Source organism: Diplotaxodon limnothrissa, linkage group LG16 (genome assembly GCF_057381915.1).
Source record: "Diplotaxodon limnothrissa isolate DT_005_m linkage group LG16, D_limnothrissa_male_GT1.1, whole genome shotgun sequence".
Classification (NCBI taxonomy): Eukaryota; Metazoa; Chordata; class Actinopteri; order Cichliformes; family Cichlidae; genus Diplotaxodon; species Diplotaxodon limnothrissa.
The window spans coordinates 2949094-2969459 of NC_140611.1; the positions used below are offsets into that span (position 1 = coordinate 2949094).

Genomic DNA, 20366 nt, shown 5'->3' on the forward strand with positions numbered 1-20366 from the left:
CCAATGAGTCTTTAAAATTAGGAGTACAGATGATAGTGACATTGCAGACTGTCGCTACGATCTTGGAGGAGGTGCTTTTCTGCTGAACAAAGCTGGATACTGTGTTCTCCTTTGGTCCTACTTATGCTTTTGGTGCAGCTCATCCAGTTTGACAAAGCCTGAGCTGAGCTGTCAGCGTGTAAGACCCAAACAACGTGGGTAAAAAGTTTGACAGTGTTTTAGTAGCTGTGACACAGACTGTGTTCCAGTACAAAACATATGCATTTCCAGTCCTGTGCCATTTGTCAGAGCCAAAAAAGACTGGTCTGACGTCAGCAGCTGGTCACAAATGAATCGCTACATTGTGCAGTTTGGACAGATGTGATGCTGCTTTCCTTTCATGCATGTTGTCGTTTGACACATTCTCACTGAGAAGGCTGAAAACGATTTTGCGTTAGCTGCTTCATTTTAAGAAAGGGTGGAGCTCCACTGCTGATGGTACTGCTGTCGGTCAATCAGTAGATATTTCCACTGACAGGGTAAAAGTGTCTAATGCAACACAAAGATGTTGTTGAGTCATTATGGGAGGATCGATCTGATCTTTACTTAATTATCTGCGATGTACAGTCGTGTAATGCTGCTGCTTTGACCACTCGATCTTTGCAGCTCTGCAGCCAAGAAACTCGGACCGTCTTAGAAAACCTGATCGTGCAACGACGAAGAAAAATCCGGATAAAGTTGTAAAACAACACAAATGTGTTTGACACTTAAATGCTGCAGAATTTCACTCACATCGAACGCAGCAGTCAGTGTGGCAGTTGTGTCTGTAGAAGGGTTCAGGTTAGAGAGCGGTATGAGAGGAATGAAGTCTTTGCAGATTAGTGTCTCTTCCTGTCATTGATAAAATCACATGATGGGAGTAGAACAGGCAACACACAAACTATGTGAGGTGGCAAAAGTACAGATATTCTGTATTTGAAGCACTGATTCAAGTACATGTTCTGAAATGTCCTCAAAGCAAAGTAAAAAGTAGCTCTTTGAAGGACGTTTCTACCAACCTCGACGGTTCAGTTAGCTTAATGTGTTAGCGATACAAACTTTTTCTGAATATTCTCAGCTCGACTCGGATCAGCAGAGAAAAAGAAGGAAAATAAAAAATGCCTCTTTTCTGTTGCTACATTGGAAAGGGTGACTTTGCTTTACAGAGAACGAGTAGGGAAGAGCTGAAAGTGCAATTCAACAGCTCAAAGAAAAGAAACGCAACTCAAAGTCGTTTCTATTAAGAGCTCCAGTAGATTTCAGATCAGTTGAATCCATCAGTACAGCAAACTAACCTGTTTATCCTGCACTGCCTGCATAGTGCAGCCTTTACACAACACAGTTAGTCTGCCGTAGTTTGTTTTACAATATGTAAAAATAGAGCTGGGCGATATATCGAGTTTTTAAAAAATATCGATATATTTTTATACGAGATATAAGATGTGACAATATCCTTTATATCGATATAGTCTATGTTACGTTATAATTATACTTGTGGAGCCGCAAGTTTGCCTCTCTTTCGTCCACTTTCGTCTTTACGCAACGTTACTCGGCCTCGCCTCTCCTTCACTGAACACAACTCCCCCTCCTCCCCCATCGCTTCACCTGCAGGAAGCGACAAGATGAACACGACAAATCTCCGTTAACGAGTTACTGCGCATCGCCCCGTGCGTGGGGCTGGACGGCGTCAACGTGTTAGCTAGCTAACGAGCTAACCACGCTAACGCCATGCAGCCCAGAGGCGCTGCACGGACTGAAATCCTTGCATTCTCTCAAAAGTTGACAGCGCGCCTTATGTATGAATTCTGGTTGTGCTTGATGGCCGCGAACCGATTTTATGTGGGACACGGCGCTCAGCAATCTGTCAAAAAATGTTTGAGTACGACTTTGGTAAGCTACGGAGCTGCACCGCTTGATGGATTGTCGGAGCATTACGGCTGAGCCTCGCGGAGTGATACGTACTGTGCATCAACGTAATATTACCCTACTGTGTATAAGGACCATAAATGGCACCAAGAGACGTGGTTGCGAAGCGGATTACAAACTCAATGCTGTCAGTCACGCAGTAGAAGTTGGGAACAGAGCAGCTGTGAAATCTGTCTCTTTGTTACTATGCTCAGCGTCTTTTAGTTTACATTTTGACTGCACAATTGTGAGCTTTTTGTTATGCACAAAAACAACATTGTTTTCTTTTATTTATGGAGCATTATTATTTAATGAATGCTCATAATTTATTTTTGAGTAAATTTTATGTACATCTGCTCTATGTTAATAAAAGTGCCTGTGTGACATCTGGGACACAGCTTTGACTAAGAACTCTCTTTTTGTTCTTACTTTATGGCTTTAAAAAATATATATCGAGATATATATCTTATATCGCCATCCAGCTAAAAAATATCGAGATATGAATTTTGGGTCATATCGCCCAGCCCTATGTAAAATCATAATGTCACATGTACAAACCCAATATCTGGTTTAAAAACATGAGGACTGTCAAACCCCGCCGAGCATCCTTCCCTTTGAATCTAAGCTCTCTTCTTCCTGTCGCGTCTTTCTTCTCTTTCTCCATCTCTGAGTGAAGTTAGCGCTCTCTAAAATACAGCAGCTGGACCTGTGGCTGCAACACGCTGTACGACAAACTGCACACAAGCAGTTTGTGTGTTTGCTGATGTTTGTTGAGCCGATAGAAACATTGCATTTGAAACAACCTGTGAAAACATCTTATTCCCTTTATGCTCACCAGTCTCGGCTAGCTGGATGCTGAGTTACCACAACCGAAACTGATGGACACCTGCAGTCGTTCTGGTGCTGTGCCACACCGGCCCACTTTAACTGCTAACTATGGCACACTTTTGTCTCTTTCTTCTGTTTTTATGCAACAGCTCCTGGTGATGACTACATTAGTATTAGTGGGGTTCAAATACTGTGCAAAAGCACCATAAGACTGAAGATAAGATTCCAGAAGCCGGGAATCGGAGTGCCAGGCCCTCCGTCTCGGACTTCCACCCGATCCACTAAAAACCAAACCCCTACGGCCCAGCCTGCAGGTCGTGGAGCCGCAGGCTGGGAACCGTAGTAAAGAGACCTCTGGCTGATACGTGGGGTTCGTGTTGGGCTCGTAGCTGAAAACTAGCTTTACTTTGTTGTCTGGGTCGACTTTGCTAGTGAGAGACAGAGAGAGGCGTTGAAAGGCTGCTGCAACAGAGCTTATTGTTTCAGAGGAAAACACGGACACAGCGTACAGTCGAGTCTTAACAGCTTACTCACAGCTGGGCTCGTCAGGCTCTCTGTTTGGCTGCAGTGGTTATTATTATATTTACATGCTTCCAGCTCCCGTTTCTGCTCCGTGACAGCTCGTACTTTTCCTTTCTCTCCCTCCTCGCTCACAGACACATAACTGGTATGACAGTCCATCCTCCCTGCAGCACGGACTACACTGCCCTGCATGCTTTAGGGCGATGCCTGTAACACTCTGCCTGTTGCCTTCATATTAAATCTTTTTTAAAATATTTCTTCACATCATTATGAGACGCGGGATTGAGACGCGGGCATTAGGGCCTGTAGCGTGTTTTGTTTGGGTTTCCACTGGCGTGGAATTACCAAAAATAGAGGCTATAGCCTTATGAAACAGGAAAGTACCGCCGTGTAATCCCTTTAGTTCAACAAAGTAACTGTATTCTGAATATCATCTTTTTAAGCGGTAACTGTAACAGAATACAGTTACTCATATTTTTATATACGTAACGGCGGCACATGTACTCAGTTACTCCCCAACACTGCTCAGCTGTTAAATCATACGCCATCAGCTTTTGTGAAGTTTCTGCTCAGCAAGAGAAAACAGGAAGTGGAGTAATAACAGGAGACATGCTTTGTGTGTGTGTGTGTGTGTGTGTAATGGGTCTGAGTTTTAGTACTTTTGTATCAATAGAAGCATTCATGGACACAGTGTGAATGTGTGTGGTGTTTAGCACAGTGTGAGGCAGAGAATGAAACCGAAACCTTGTTCTGCTGCTTCAGCTCGTTTAATCTGTACTGGGAGGACCCGAGGTGTGTGTTTGTGTGAGACTATGATTAAATATAGTGAGTGATGGGGATTTTAACAGTAGTCACTCTGTCTCTCTGTAGAACAATGACTTCCTTGTGAGTTCTCACCTGACTTTGGCCATCAGGACGACACCACAGCTCTGTGTAGTCCCCACCATTATCCCGAATGCTGGCCCAACTGTATTATTACTGGTTTACTGGGGCTGTTAATCATTTATAATCACTGGCTAATTCGAGTTTTGTTTGTAAAACTAAACTTTAGGCTGGGAATATTTGAGTATGATGACATTTTAGGGTGATAATAAAATAAAGTGTTTTATATAATAGAAAATATCTTCAGACATTAAGGTAGACTGGTTAGTCTTTCTGCTTGGGGTTTGGCACCATTGTTGCTCTGCCTTCCTGTCACTCGCTGCTCTACTTTATCATTGTCCAAGCAAAACATGACCAGTGTGAGTAACCTTGTTCCTTTAGAAACATCAGTGTGCATGATGAGCTCTAGCATTTAAGCAACTAGAACATCTCTGCTTCAGCTGGCCTTAAGTTCTCGGCTTTATATGTAAAAACAGCTGAAGCAGTCTAGCTGTATCTTACACAGTCTGGACGGAAATGCCGAATAAATTGTAATGCAGGCTTATCTGTCCTCTCTTTGTCATGCTGCTGTGTGTTTGCTGTGTGTTATACTCCTTTACCACCTGTTCCTGTTGACTATTCAGCTGACAGCAGCACACTGAGGTGTGTGTGTGCGTGTGTGTGTGTGTGTGTGTGTGCGTGCACTCAAGTCCATAACAGGTTTCTGTGGTTAACCACATGCTAAGGTCACCCGGTGACGAGCACTGATTGTGCTGAGACACAAAGGTGAGGAGGTGAGCTGTGACTCTTCAGAAACACATGACTGACTTTGCCCCACAGCACTTGGAGTGATGTCATTAAGTGTCCTCTTAACTGTTCAGTGAGGTCGAGGTCAGGTGACCGTTTGGGCTCGTTATCCTACAGCAGTGATGAGTGGTCAGAGTGGAGCTTGTGCACGCACACTGACCAAAGCTATAAACGTAGCAAAGTTCCAGCGCCGCCGCGTTTCTATCAGAGAGAAACAGCTGCCCCGCTGCAGCAGGTGACCTTGGCTCCTGTGTTTAACAGTTATCTCAAATAACAAGTTAAATAACCTCCAGTACACACTCCCCAACCCACACTGTCTCTGCTCGCTGGGTGACTTCAGGAAGAAGATCTTTGTCCCACAGGACTGTGTTAGAGCTGCAATGTAGTCACGTTTGCTGTAAAATAAACATGATGGCTTTAGCTGCTTTCAAATATCTCGCTGTAACGGCCAGAACACCTTTGTTCCTGATGACACCACGGCTGTGAAGTGAACTGCAATCAGTGTTTTGTGGTTAGTGAGCAGCTGGCTGGCTAACCACACCTGGATGATCTGATATCCTCGTGTTGGTGTTGTTCCCAGACCATCATGAAAATGTTGTTCCAGGTTCAACATTGCAAGTGACCAATCACATTGTTGTGACGTTATTCTTTTGTGCGCCAAGCCATTCGTGCATTCCTGAAATTCCAATGTTGCAAGGACAATATCAGTTCTGCTTACTGTTTATTAACGGGTCAGGGTCAGGGTCCGTTGATCGGCGGACAGAGGCGGTTTCTCGCAGCTTAAGTACAGTTTTTTGTTTTACGCCGGTTTTTCCCGAAGTCGCAAAAGTATGACGTCACAACATTCTGATTGGTCACTTGCAATGTTGATCCTGGAGCAACATTTACTATGATGATCTGGGAACAACACCAACACGAGGATATCAGATCGTGCAACCACACCCTGTGTGTTGTGCTGTGAGAAGCAAACACTTCTGAGAGTGAAACTTGGGTTTCATTAGCACGTATGAGGATGTTTGACCACGTCACACCCAACCTTCTGTTTCCAAACTATAACTATTTTGATCCAGATCTACAAATAGATTGAATGTTTCATTCAGCCTGATCCACAGTGCTCACTGAACCGTACACTCAACAGCAGTGTGTATGTTAGTGTGCGCTGTTGCACGCTGTTGGTCGTACTGAGGTCTGATGTAATATCTGTGATTGTGACATGTTGTCACATGTTTTAGCGTCTGCAGCCCAGAAACAGCCTGCTTGTGTATAAATATGACACATTCAAATACCAGATAGGAGTTTTTCTTCCTCCAATCTCTTAACTTAGCTCCTATGCTACAGCAGAACACCTCAGGAGACCCCTGACCTTTAACCCTCCTTCAGCTCCTGTGGGAATCTGGCACATACAGCCTCTACCCATTGCTGCCAGCTGTGTGTGTGAGAGCAGCTGATGCAGCAACTCCTGACGCGTGACTGCTATTTATTCTTCAAGTCATTCACACAGTCTGATGTTTCTGGCTGTACAAGATGAATACGACAGGAAGCACAACCAAAAGACCATGTGTACGTTTATTCATTTATATTCACCTCATAGCAACAAGGTTGTGGGTTTGAATCCAGGCAAATTTGCACTCTCCCCGTGTCTCATGTGTCTGCTTCCTCTCGAAGTCCAAAGACATGCAGGGTTAACTGGTGATGCTACATTACCTTTAGTTGTGAATCTGAATGGTTGTTAAATGGCTGTCCTGTCCGAGGGTGGACCCTGACGACTGTCCTAGACTCCCGTCCCACCCTCGATGCTCAAATCGAAGAGTTGGATCGAGCGATAGAAATGACAAAAACCGATTAAAATGAAAACTAATGTGACACCACAGCAAAGGAAGGAGGAGTGTGAGTGCCACCTGGGAGCGTGTGTGTGTGCATGTGTGTGTGTGCATGTGTGTGTGTGCGACATGGCAGCTGCTGCACAGATGCTTGTTTGTGACAGACTCGCTCATCTGGACCTCTGAGTGCGTCCGTTGCCACAGAGCTTGGCTTTCCTGTGCCTGCACGTTTGTCCCCATCACAGCAGATATTTATAGCTGTCAGAAGTATTTGAAATAATTTCACATGACTGTAGTCTTGGGTCAGGTGATGTGACGTGTGGATCGTGGTGCAAACACAGACCAGGACGTTTAGGCAGACCTGATGTGTTGGTTGGATTAATGTCAGTACTGCAGGATGATGCTGGGCTCTTCTCCCTATCAGCTGTATACGCTGAGTGCAGAGTGGGACCAGGTGTTCCTCTTTTTTACCATAAAGAAATTGATGAGCAGGATTGATATTTTTCCAGAAACACACCGACTCTGCAGACAAAGAAAGACTTTGTATGTTTGTTTGTTTACTTTTGCTGCCACGATGCCAGGCCTCCCTCGGAAACGAGGCTTTAATCTCAATGAGATGTTTACCTGGATACAGGACTAATAAAAATGTTCTGATACGAGTGCACGGCCCTGTCACGTTGTTTACAGTGTAAACTTACTGATTAGTGTTGAAGAGCTTAAATCCACACATCACTTTAGTATGTTGAGCACACAGCCTGAAGTCAAAGCAACAGGTTACATAACAGATGGTGTGTGTTTAAAAAAATCATATGTTGTGTGACTCCTTTCAGAAAACTACACTGTTGGCGGCTCGGACGGCAAGACCGAATCGGTGGCCAACCTTCAGCCGCAGCCGTCCCTCAGCTCCCTGCAGTCCAGCTCTCCTGGTCCCAAACGCTCTGGGAACACTCTGAGGAAGTGGCTGACCAGTCCGGTCCGCCGCCTCAGTGGCAGCTCTGTTAAGAAACTTCCTAATCACAAACAGAAGAAGCCAGGTGAGAGGGGCAGAAACGGTCATGATGACATGTTAATGTGCTGCAAACACCCCCACTCTCCACACTGAAGCTCCTTTAGCTTGTTATTACACTGCAGCAGCTTTCCTGCTAACACGGTTTCAGTTACATTAAAGCTGCTTTCATTTGTTCCTTCAGTTATTTTTAACGTTGTCATGCTCGCAGCTGCATCGTATGGAAGCCCGTTTCCACCACTAAATAAAAACAAAACAGCTAGTATCCATAACTCGAAATTTGGAGTTATTTTCTCGAAATTTTGAGTTAGCCAATCAAAAATATACCTGAATGAGGTCGCTTTCTTGTTACCCGGAAGCATATGGTGCAGAGGAGCGCGCACTCAAAAACGGATCCCAACAAATTGGCGCTTTGGCGAGTACGTTTGCTGATAGCAACACCATGTGATTCAGCTAATAACACAAGGATTTCATCATTTTTGAAGCCAGGCTGAAAGCACTCAGCAATCTGTGCATTCACGACTGGATGTAATACCGGTAGCTTAGCTGTGGCATTTGTAGCTGAGGGCTTCAGCTTCTGGGTAACGAGGAAATGACGTCATTCACGTAGATTACTGATTGGCAGCGCTAACTCGAAATTTCGAGTTGCTTTTCTCAAAATTGTGAGTTTAATAAATTGAAATTTCGACACATTAACTCGAAATTTCGAGAAAGTAACTCGAAATTGTAAGTTATGGATCCTTTTTTTTTGTGGCGGAAACGGGCTTCCATAGCATCACTTGTAAATGACAATGTTTGAAGAACTTTGAAAAGGTGCTGCTGGATGTTTGGAGAGTGTAATGTAAAAATGACCCTCGGACTCCAAACAAGGAGTTAAAGACCAGCAACCAGAAAACACAGCGAAGTCCAAAAACCCGAGCTCAAATGTAGTGTTGTGGGAGGAGAAGTTAAGTTGGAGTAATCCACTGATTAGTGGTGAAAATGAACACAGAATGGGTGAAAAACCGCTGCAGCTGGTGACGAGAAACTGGTTTAAGCTGTGAACAAGTCTGTGACAGCAGAGGACACAGTTCAGCTGACGGCACTCGCAGAGAGGAAAACTAAGACGTGCGCACAATGCCTGACACATCTTCACATCTGTGTGTGTTTGAGTGTTAAAGTGATTCTGTGACTGACTGGCTGCGACTTGTTGTCAGGGCCAGGAACAGGAAAAGAGGAAATCAGGAAGAGCATCGACCTGGGTCAGCCTGACCTTACCCTGCAGGATGATGTCACTGGTGAGGTAAGCACTGAGGGTGGTTTCCTGATCTGTGTTACAAACACTGTGGCTGCTGAAGCACTGAACATTCCCAGTGCTGAGATCGTGTGATGGTGCTGGGATGCAAACAGGTACAGCTTCACCTGATTGGCCTGTCACTCACAAACTGACTGCAGAGCTGTGTGAGCATTTATGTCAATATATCTGTATTTATCCTGAAATATGACACACGTGTTTCAGTAAACTTTCTCAAACTTTGTTCGTCTTAAGTTTGACTTTGTCTGATGAGAGGTGTAACACTCCACTAACACAACAGTGTCATTTATTTAAACTGCAGAAAGTCATGAACCGGGGCAGAAATGCATGTGACAAAAAAGCTTTTGCTGTCGGTGCTATCCTAAGATATACATGATTCACATAACAGGTGGTAAATAGATGAGGTTCCTCTTTTTGTGTGAAAAGTTTTTCCTTCTCTTACGCACGAAAACACCCACACAGACAAACGTGATCACAGCCATGGCTCCCTCCCTGATGGACGAATGTGTTTTATCCTGTATCCGCAGTGTTAGCCAAAAAATATGATAACATCAGTGTTTCTGAGCCTCTACGTGACTGAGTGTCACCGTGAAAGGATCCACAGAAATAAATCGATTTGGAAAAACAATAAGCTTCGACTGCTTAACGAGGTTTATTTAAAAGCCCGAACCATGAAGCACGAGAGCCTATGATTCGTCATTGCTTCTGCAAATGAAATAAGCTCTGTCTTTGATGTCAGACTGGTTTTATAGAGAGCTGAACTCTCCAGGAACAGCTGCCACTTTATTGTTTTATTAGTGAAAAGATATGTGGCTCATAGATGGCACAGTCATGTTGTATCTTACTATCAGTGGGACCAGTAACGTGGTACGTAACCAGCTGCTGATGCTGTGTGTCTCCTCTCAGAGAGTCATCAGCAGAGATGGCAACATCCTGTCTAAGACGTCTGGGATGCAGAGTGGTGGGGAGGAGGAGCAGGATGAAGACGCCCACACCCCTCTGCCTCCCCGTATGAAGATCATCAACGACCCATCAGATCCTGATGACAAGGTAATTCGGCCCAGCAGAGTTTTTCCCTTAGGTTAGGCTCCCAGACAGGCTGCTGTAGGTCTGGCTTAGGTCAGCCTGTAATTACACAAGTGTTGCCTGTGGGAAATATGCTGTTACTTACACTCATGGTTTACTCTGATCAGCTGGATCTGCTTAAAGTATAAAAACAGATGATTTTGTGTGACCAGCTGAACCACGTTCTGCTCGTCTGCTTCGATCTGCTGTCTAATAAACGGGGCTGGGTTTGGTAAACGGACTGATTCTTATATAGCGCTGTTCTACATACAACATGCCTCATTCGCCCACTCACACAAGCACTCCTATCTTGGAGCGTGTCCATCTGTAGCTGCTGTCTTCTGCCGATTAACAGATTTTCTCTCCTTCCTGCTCTTCGTTTCTTTGGTTTTCTCTGTATTTCTTTCTTATCATTCTCATATTTAATAAACACCTATACTTTCTGTTCCCCCTGTCCTCTCTCAGTCTTCGTCCTTGCTCACCTCTCTGCAGTCTTCCTCTGAGGTGCCCAGTGCTGCAGAGCTAGTTAGCGCCATAGAGAAACTGGTTAAAACCAAGATGGTGAGTGTGTGTTAGTTAGCACGGTCTAACAGGTGCTCTTCTTTGTTCATTTTAAAATGACTTGTGACGTCCACACAGTGAAGGCACGCAATGTGCCGACCACTCCAGCCTGTCTGCTGTCTAATAACACTAATACACTATGTTATGAAAAGTATGAACTTGAGTGACATCCACAGGGTTTAATATGATGACTGCTCACCCTGCTGGGGTTTATGTGACTCCAGTTAGAAAACTATACTGTCTCTGACAGCAAGACTGAGTCGGTGGCCTCCAGCCCTCAGCTCGCTCTGGGAACACTCTGAGAAAGTGGTTTCCACAAGGTTTAGCGGTGTGCATGACAGCATCTTGGTATGCTGTTCTTATGGTAGACAGAGGTGTGATTAGTCACAGAACACGTCTCCACCGCTCTAGAGTCCAGCCTGCTTTACACCACTGCATCTGATGCATTGCACTGGGTCATGTAAGGCTTGGATGCTCTGCCATGAAAACCCAATCCATCAAGCTCTATATGCTCTGTTCTTGAGCTTATCTGAAGTTCACATGAAGTTTGGAGGTCTGTAGTGCTCGACCATGACTGCGTACACTTCACTGAGCCCCTGAGAGCGACCATTCCTGTTGGCAGAGGCAGTCTGGACGCCAGGTGCTTGTTTTCCTACACCTGTGGCCACAGCACAGACTGGAACACCTGAGTTCAGCGAGTTGGATGGGTGAGGGAATACTTCTGGCAACATAGCTTTGAAGCACTTTGTAGTCTGTTAACCAAGTGATGGTAAAAATTCATGTTCATTCTCAGCTGCTTTCGTTTGTGATAAATGGAGGTCCACAGTCTGGCAGTGTGTTCATGTGGACCTGGTACTACAACAGAAACATCCGGACTTGTCTTTGTCATAGACTGTACATAAAAGGTTGACATCACAAGTGAAGCAAGTAAGAAAGGCCTTTAAAGCTGCCCTATTTCTACAATAGAATAGAATAGAACAGAATAGAATAGCCCTCTATTGTCATTGCACGTGTACAAGGAAATTGTGGGTGCTCCACACTAACTGTGCACAATTAAAATCTAAATAGTAAGACGGCAAATATGAGAAACAGGAGGAATAGATCCAAACCGAGAGAGCGGCACAGAGTAGAGAGACTCCTGGGACAGGCTGGCTTAAGCTTTAACGTTGTTCCTTCTTGGCCTCGTCTTTCTTCAATAACAGATTTTAATCTCAGGAAACTTTCTGGAAAATGAATAAAAGAATAAAAGTGTCTTTTGGACCCCAGCATGTCTCTGAATGTTTCACTGCTGCATGTATGAAATGCTGTATGTGCTGTGGAGTTTCCGTAGACAGACTTGCAGAGACATTTACTGCTGAGCTGATTACTCTCTGCTATCATCTAATAGACACGATTTGCAATGAAACAAAGCAGAAGTGTCAGTTTGCTGCTGCAGTGTTCACAGACAGCAGCTGTTAGCGCGCATGTTTGAAGCTCCTGCTGCCCTCTGCTGGCATCACACGTGTTTGTGTGGTTTGATTATGTGGAGTTGTTACATATTCAACATCTGAGTATGCTGAACGTTACTGATATTGATAGAAATCAGTGGGACATAATCACCTGAACTCTGATCCTCTCATGTCTGCAGAGTCTAGAACCAGGGGTGTACCCGGGGTTTACCCCCCTCTGTCCGCCTGAACAAACCACTCCTGTTCAGCCACGCAACCCTGAACAGGAGCAGAGAGCAAAAGCTATGAGAGGACGGATGTAAGTACTGCGACTCTTTCTTCTACTTTGAACTGCTTCGAATTTAGAAAATGGAGGGTAGCCTTTGTTCAACAAAAGCACAGCCATAGCTCAGCTGATCTCAGTACTGCTTGATCCGGTCCACAGATGCTATGCTATGCACAAGCCACCTCCACCATAGCACTTCATGCTCCACCTGACCTAATCACTGCGATATCTGTTGGCATCACTGCCAGCTCTTTTCTGCATCGACTCTCGATTCTGTTCAGTGTAACTTACTACAGACAGAATTGTCAATCTTATCTTAGAGTCCAGGTATTGAAGGTGGATGAGTTTAGCTGGGGGTCAACCAAGTAACAGACAGTGCACAAGAGATGAAGAGGCTGGAGGCGGGTGGAGATGAGTGTCAGGGGTGATTTGTGACAGGATAGCAGCAAGAATGAAAGTGAAACTTTGCAACATGGTAGTGACAAAAAACATGTGGAAGCTATAGGGGGCGGAGCTGAAGATGCTTAGAGTGGGAGTGACCGGGAGGGACAGCAATGAGTAGATTACAGTCTCCACTTCACCCTAAGGCAGGGGTGTCCAACTCCTGGGGCCGGTGTCCTGCAGGTTTTAGATCTCACCCTGGACACCCTGCACGCCTGAATCAAATAATTAGTTCACTCCCAGGCCTCTGGAGAACTTCAAGACATGATGAGGAGGTCAAGGACACATCTAAAACCTGTAGGACACCGGCTCTGGAGGCCTGGAGTTGGACACCTCTGCCCTAAGGAGAGAGTGAGATGGAGGCAGATGTTGGAACCTCAAGAAATAACCATGTTTACAGTGTGAAGCATTCACTAAGGCACTAGTCCTCTGTTGCAGCAGGAACAGGAGCTCTGTGTTAACTTAGCTGTTTTTTAACACAGGTTTGTTCTGAACGAGCTGATTCAGACAGAGAAGGACTATGTCAAAGACCTGGGCATCGTGGTGGAGGTGAGTGCTTCTGCAGAATCATTCTGTGCAGCGGTCTCCTGCCATTTAAACAAAGGGCATCAGGAAATGTACATTTGGGTTCAAAAGTTATCAACACTTTGACTGCAGGGGTTCATGAAGAGGATCGAGGAGAAGGGCGTCCCAGACGACATGAAAGGAAAAGACAAAATCGTGTTTGGGAACATCCACCAGATTTATGACTGGCACAGAGAGTAAGTCGAGTGTCGGCTGGAAATGATGGCGTGAAGGACGGGGCGAGGGGATAGTAACAATCTTTATCTGTCAGTTTCTTTGTAGGAGAACTGGAGAAATGCCTGGATGACCATGAACACCTCCCTGAGCTCTTCATTAAACACGTTAGATAAACACTGTGTCGTGATTGTGTCACCGCACTAGAGTACATAATCTCTGCTGTCCCAGTGATTTGCTCTCTAATCAAAGCTCCTTTGTCTTTACAGGAGAGAAGGCTCCACATGTATGTTGTTTATTGTCAGAATAAGCCCAAGTCAGAGTTCATCGTGGCAGAATACGACACGTATTTCGATGTAGGTGAAGCTTTGATTCTCTTCATCATTAGCAGAAGGTGTGCAGTGTGATCTAAACGGCAATGTTCTTTTACATTCATCCTCGATATGAAATGCAGGGACGACCCTCAATTATCTGGACTGATACTGTCTTTGTGTGATGTTATTGGGAGTATTTGTGTGAAGTGGACAAAAGGACACACAGTTCGGTTATTTCTCTTCCAGGGAATCCAACAAGATATCCAGTCCAGGTTGTCCATCAGTGACTTCCTCATCAAACCAATCCAGAGAATCACCAAATACCAGCTTTTACTGAAGGTGACAGACACACACAGTCTCTCCTTATCACAAAAGAAAATGCCAAAGAGCATAACTGTGCTCCACATGTTACTCTAACCTGACTTACTGTCCTTTACATTATCGTTTACATTTCTGCATATTGAAGCTTTAACATTTCTTTGGCCAAGAGGAACTGTTTTGCTGTTTTTCCTGTTTTTGCCGTTTTTGTTGTTTTTGCTGTTTTTGCTGTTTTTACCATTTTCCCTGTTTTTCCTGTTTTTGTTGTTTTTTACTATTTTTCCTGTTTTTGTTGTTTTTCCTGTTTTTGTTGTTTTTGCTGTTTTTGCCGTTTTTGCTGTTTTTGCCGTTTTTGCTGTTTTTGTTGTTTTTCCTATTAGATGAAAGTGTTGATGGTAGCAAGCTTGGTTAGACTGATTAAAGTTGGGCTTCTCTTCTTCCTCAGGATTTCCTGAAGTACAGCTCAAAGGCAGGAATGGACTGTGAGCAAATTGAGGTAAAAATGTAAAATGCTTTTCAATCCGGGATGTTTGTGCTGACACATCCTCCTCAAATGAAAAACTATCTAAATATCTCTGTCCATGACTTTTACAGAAAGCAGTAGGTTTGATGTCTCAGGTCCCGAAACTGTGTAATGACATGATGAATTTGGGTCGGCTGCAGGGATTTGAGGTAAGTTTTGTGGGTCTTCACAATGACATGTGCTGCACACACTATGACATGTGTGGCGTGCTGTAAAGGCTAAGAGAGTAATGTTTATATCAACCTGGTTTCTCTGCAGGGGAAACTGACCAGTCAGGGCAAACTGCTGCAGCAGGAAACCTTTTTTGTTACGGTGCAAGACGCCGGCGTCCTGTCCCGCTCGAAGGAACGACGAGTCTTCTTGTTTGAGCAAATCGTGATCTTCAGTGAGCTGCTGAGAAAAGGCTCGTCCACACCTGGCTACCAGTTCAAAAAGAGCATTAAGGTATTACAAAAAGTGGGTTAAAGGTCTGTGATCAGTGAACTGGTTTAATCTCATGAAGAACACAAAAGCTCACACATGTCCTGACTTCAGTCTTTAAAACCAGGTTTTCATCCACATTTGATCATGTTGGACAAAATCATTGGAGAGCACAGAGGAGCGTGTGTGTAGATGGTTGCAATAAAGCTGTGCCCATGTTTGTGTGCATGCAGTATGTTCATCACAAAGACACAGCAGACTGTGCTTTAAATGAAGTGTATATGAGCAGGTCATACTGAAGAATGAGAATATACATAGACCTCCTAGCGAGCTCCTCGAACCACGCCCTCCTCCAGGCTCCTGCAGGAGAGGACCTGGTGGTTTGTGAGATGGTGTTGGTCTAACACTGTAAACTATCTTTTCCACGCAGGTATCCTACTTGGGTCTGGAGGACAGTGTGGATAATGATCCCTGTAAGTTTGTGTTGCTGAGTCGCGGATCATCGGAGCGTTTCACCCTGCAGGCAGCCAATGTTGACATTAAGCAGGTCTGGGTCCAACACATTCAGGAACTCCTGGATGCTCAAAGCAACTTCCTGTCTGGTGAGGAAACACTGAGGGTCTTTGTGTTCAGCAGAATATTACTTTGTTTTCACTCGAGCTTCACGTTTGTGAAAGCACGTTACAGGTTTTTTGTTATTTTCTCCTAAATTTTAAGGATGCTACTTTTAATTTTTAACCTAGCATGCTTTAAAAAATGATTGTACAAACTGGCACATAAACGAGAAGACGGTTGCTTTCTGGCTGTGGTGCCTTCACCACCTAAAATAAAACTGCCATGATCATAAAGTAGTTTAGGTGGAAACATGATAAAGCCTGATATCTGTCACTTCCTTAAGCTCGTTCCCAGAAGGTAGGCAACCCATCCAAACAAAAATAACGACCCCCGTGTTTTCTGTCTTACCTTTAACAGAAATGCAGTTTGTGTGTGTCTATAACAAAATGTCCTGAAATATGTCCCCTGTTGTACTTAAATGAGCCTCATCTAAAGTGCTTTTTCTGTCTGCAGCTCTGCAGTCACCCATCGTCTACCACAATCAGCAGAGTGGAGGAGGCAACAGCTCATCGCTGACCAGAAACCGCTCGTCCTCAGGGAATCAAACTACCGCGTCCTCTCACAGCCGACCCTCGTCAGTGGTCGGCCTGTGCAGTACGGAGAAGGGGAAGAGCCAAGTCAAAGTCTCCACCTCTAATGGAGGTTCATCGTGTTTTGACTCCATGGTGAGTGTGTGCAGGTTATATGATTATCAGCTTACCTTTATTTTTTAAAATTTGTTTACTTTCAATTTGAGGATTTTATTGTTTTGTTTTTGGTTATTTAGTTTTAGAATTTTGTGTTGGTGTCATGTAAGCACAGCCTGCAGACTGCACCAGGCACTCGCTAAACTGGGGCACTAAACAGACTTTTGTAAGTCAAAATGTAGGCTACTGCAGGTGTAGCAGCAGTTCAGTTTGTGTGTATGTCGGCTTGTCCATGTATGATTTGTTCTAATAGCCCAGTTTTCATCCATACGTCCTGGTTCCTCCATACCTGACACAGACTTTGTTAAACCAGTAAAAGCTGGTATGGCTTTGGTTATGAAGGCCGGCCCGTGGGGTCTGATCCATAGCTCCACCATGATAGGGGCAACAATGGGCACGTGAGCATCAGCACATCAGTCTGATGAATCACGTTTTCATTGACACAACATCAGTGATGCACGTGTCCAGGTGCATGTGCATCACTGATAGGGAACACTTGGCACTGTGGGAGGAAGGCAAGCCGAGACCGTTGCTTTGGGCAGAACCTTGGATACGTATCACCCTCCTAAGTGCTGTTGCAGATCGTGTTTAGCACTCTCTGCAAACAGCTGATCTAATAAAGTTTCTAATATACCATCAGGTGTGTCAACGATGCTCAATGCAGCCACAGATGAAGCACCTTAGTTTGGGCTTGAAACCAAGTATAACTACAACTAAACTGCTTTTGTTCATTTTTCTTCTCGTTGTTTTGACTCGGCTCCCCACTCCTCATCTCCTCGTCACAGTATTGGATCAGTTATGCCTCTTTGTTAATTATTATTATTGTTCGTAATAATAATAATTTGATTTTAATAAAATGAGCGTGTGCTGCTGATTCAAGTAATGAAACCTGTGTTCACTGCTGTTCTCCCTCCACTCCTGCTCCTCAGCCCTGAACTCCCTCTGCTCCTCCTCAGGTTGACACCAGCTGTATCACAGCATTTCTGTTATCCAGCCCACAGTCGCTCCTTAACCTCATCCTCAATTGTCCACATTGTGTCTCCTCCATCCTGCTCCTCTTTTTCTTCTGCCTTTCCTTTCCCTCGTCCTGTCGGCCATTCTTTCCTTCCCTCCTGTCTGCAGGACAACAACGACATCACTTCCACCATGCTGGTCACTCAGGACTACTCGGCGCTCAAAGAGAATGAGATCTGTGTCAGTCAAGGAGAGACCATTCAGGTCATGGCCACCAATCAGCAGAACATGTACCTCGTTTACCGGCCAGCCAACAGCCAGTCGCCTGCCGCGGAGGGCTGGGTGCCAGGACACGTCTTAGGCCCGCTCACAAAGCCCATTAAAGACTCTTCTTCTACTTGCTCCTTCTCAGCAGCCGTAACAGATGCCAACAACATCAAGTAAGTCCCCACCCACCCCGCACATCTTTCCCTGCAGACTGAAGCACTTCTGGTTGGGCTTGAAACCAAGTATTCGGATTGAATGAGAGGACTAAGCTGACAAAGGTCTGTCTAAATGTTTTTGTTCTGACTCTGTTTCCATCACCAGCTCCTCAGCTGTCTGCGTCCTGTGTTTAAAAAGCAAACACAAAAAAATGTTGGACTTTGTTTTTTCTTGTTTTGAAGGTACAGAGTTGTTCTCTAACTGTCCATCAAGCTGCTGCAATGACTTTGATTTCTTGAGCCGGTCACTTATCGGCTCTGTGGCGATGACGTTTAAACAAAAAAGCAAAATAAAAAAAGGTTTTGAGGCTTGAAACTAACAAAAGAAAGAAAAACAGCTGAAAACTTCGAGGTGATTCCCACAGAAATAGACAGGATAGAAAAAACTTGTACCTTGTTCCTAACTGGAAACCAGAAAGTGAAAAGTACTCGTGTGGAGCTAAAACCGACTTTTTACTTCAGTTCCTAACACTCTGCATTTTCTTCTGTTTTTGTACTTTTTTTTAATTTTTCCTGCTTTCTGTAAAAAAAACAAAAAAAACAAAACCCTCACCTCACCTGGGTCATTGCGGTGGCCTCAGTCCTGTTCTCCTCACAGATGTTTGTTTATTCCTCTTATTGTTGCTGCCCTACTAATAATTATTTTATTCCACGGACAAAGTTGTATTTAATTCTTTTTTTGTGTTGAATTTATGTTGGCAGTTCACTGTACACAGTAAAAACATTGACTGAGGCTCTACAACATTCCTGTTTTTGTTTTGTTTGTTTGTTTTTGTTTTGTTTTTTATCTAAAAAAAACCTTTTGCACTATTTATGACAAGAAAAATATGAATGAAGTCAGGCTGTGCAATATGTTTGGTGGCAAGGTCAGCGTTGTACTCTTGGTAGTCTATTAATAATACTGATTTTAAATTTGTTAAATAAACCTTTTGGACTTGAGCACGAGTTAACAAAGCGGTGTCAAGGTGAAGATGTTTTATTTGACATTTGGCTGATGATGGGTGACGGTTTGTAGTAGTTTTTAATATTTGTAAATAAACCACAACAGCAAATGTGAACCCGAGTGTCTGCCTGCATGTGTGTTGCACTGTTATACCATTTTAGAAGTAAAGCTCTCTTAAAATGAGCCAAACATCATCACAGAGACACGTTTTTGTGACAAAAATAAATGTAACTATCAACAGATATTAGCAGAACGTGAAGAAGTAACGACGGCGATCTCATATCCACACCTGAAGCTGAAATACATACATAGAAATACTACTGTACAGAATACCACTTTGAGTCCAACCTGAGACGTGTCAGCATTGTTTAGGTTGGTGTACAGGAGAGAAAGAAGTTCATGGACACAGAAATATCAGACTAGTTCAAAGTTGTCATCCAAGCAGACTTTGTGCTGATTCCAGCTCTGCTTATTGGGAAGTTTCTAGATGAAAGATTTCTGTCAAGGTTTTAATGCCAAGAACCAAAAATCCCCACAGCCACACTGTAGATTCAGGTATATAAACCCTTTACAGCGTTTTGTTCCTGTTTGGTTAATTTCAGCTTTTTGTGTATGTTGTTACATTTGATTTGTTTCGTTTCAGTTTTCACTAACCTCACGGTTTGACACTCCACAGAAGCTACAAACTCTAAACTTAAGTGGTTTAAACTTCAGAGCTTTGAATAAATGTAGCAGCATTTGGTAACTGAACAAACTGTAAAGCCTTTAAAATCTTCTCAGAGAATAACTGTGGTTTATTCTCAGCTGCTTTTTCGCCTTGATGTGTTTTTAGGAGTTGAGCTAACTTTGCACTGGAATAAATCAAAATGACTAACACAAGGTTAGAGGTGAACAAAAGAGATTTATGTAACTTTCCTTTTTAAGCTGCATCGCATCGACGTGGACGGGAAGTCCTACTAATCATAACTATGTATTTAAAGTTTACAGGAACTATAAAAGATTGAATTTAACAAATTAAAAACATCATTGCACTAATTCTTGTACATAGAAGTCCAGCTGTGTCAATAAAGTCCGAACTCTCTGTCATCTGCTCTAATGTTCGTCTTCATGAACCAGAAGAGTCTGGCTGCAGATTCAGGCACTGGTCCTGTCTGGATTTTCTCAGACTCGAGGTGTACAGCCATTCTTTCTGTTGAAAAGTGTTTTTTGTTTGTTTTGGTTATTGCAGTAGCCTACATTGTCTTGTTTGTAGAGAATGTATTTTTGCTTTGTTGGAGGCTAACATCCAGAAGAGCAGTTTTGGGATGCTTCGGGTACTTCCTAAAAGATTTCCAAATGTATGTAAACATCTTTCAGTCTTACAATAACTCATAAACTGAAAACAACAAGTCCAAGATGACAAAAGTTCAAACCCCAATAGATAATTTATCGATACTATTGTGGTCTTGTCTGTATCTATTCACCTTATGAAGCATTACGTCATGTCATAAGCTGTCACCATAGCAACCTGACAGGTACGTTGCTGCTGCAGC

At 43.8% G+C, this 20366-nt stretch overlaps 1 protein-coding gene across 3 annotated transcripts in view; it reads left to right on the top strand.

The window, feature by feature from the left end:
- kalrna (kalirin RhoGEF kinase a) overlaps positions 1-20366 on the top strand; it is a 150884-nt gene that overhangs the window by 118251 nt on the left and 12267 nt on the right. For 2 of the 3 annotated variants that reach the window (XM_085374813.1, XM_085374814.1), the window contains exons 41-56: positions 7592-7795; positions 8964-9049; positions 9968-10111; positions 10592-10687; positions 12315-12433; positions 13324-13390; positions 13499-13602; positions 13677-13746; positions 13849-13935; positions 14140-14232; positions 14657-14707; positions 14806-14883; positions 14993-15178; positions 15585-15756; positions 16223-16434; positions 17578-17849. In XM_085374813.1, the coding sequence (XP_085230939.1) occupies positions 7592-7795; positions 8964-9049; positions 9968-10111; positions 10592-10687; positions 12315-12433; positions 13324-13390; positions 13499-13602; positions 13677-13746; positions 13849-13935; positions 14140-14232; positions 14657-14707; positions 14806-14883; positions 14993-15178; positions 15585-15756; positions 16223-16434; positions 17578-17849 (2041 nt within the window). Of the gene's footprint in view, positions 1-7591; positions 7796-8963; positions 9050-9967; positions 10112-10591; positions 10688-12314; positions 12434-13323; positions 13391-13498; positions 13603-13676; positions 13747-13848; positions 13936-14139; positions 14233-14656; positions 14708-14805; positions 14884-14992; positions 15179-15584; positions 15757-16222; positions 16435-17577; positions 18543-20366 lie in introns of those variants that run through there. The other variant, XM_085374815.1, reaches the window with a different exon arrangement.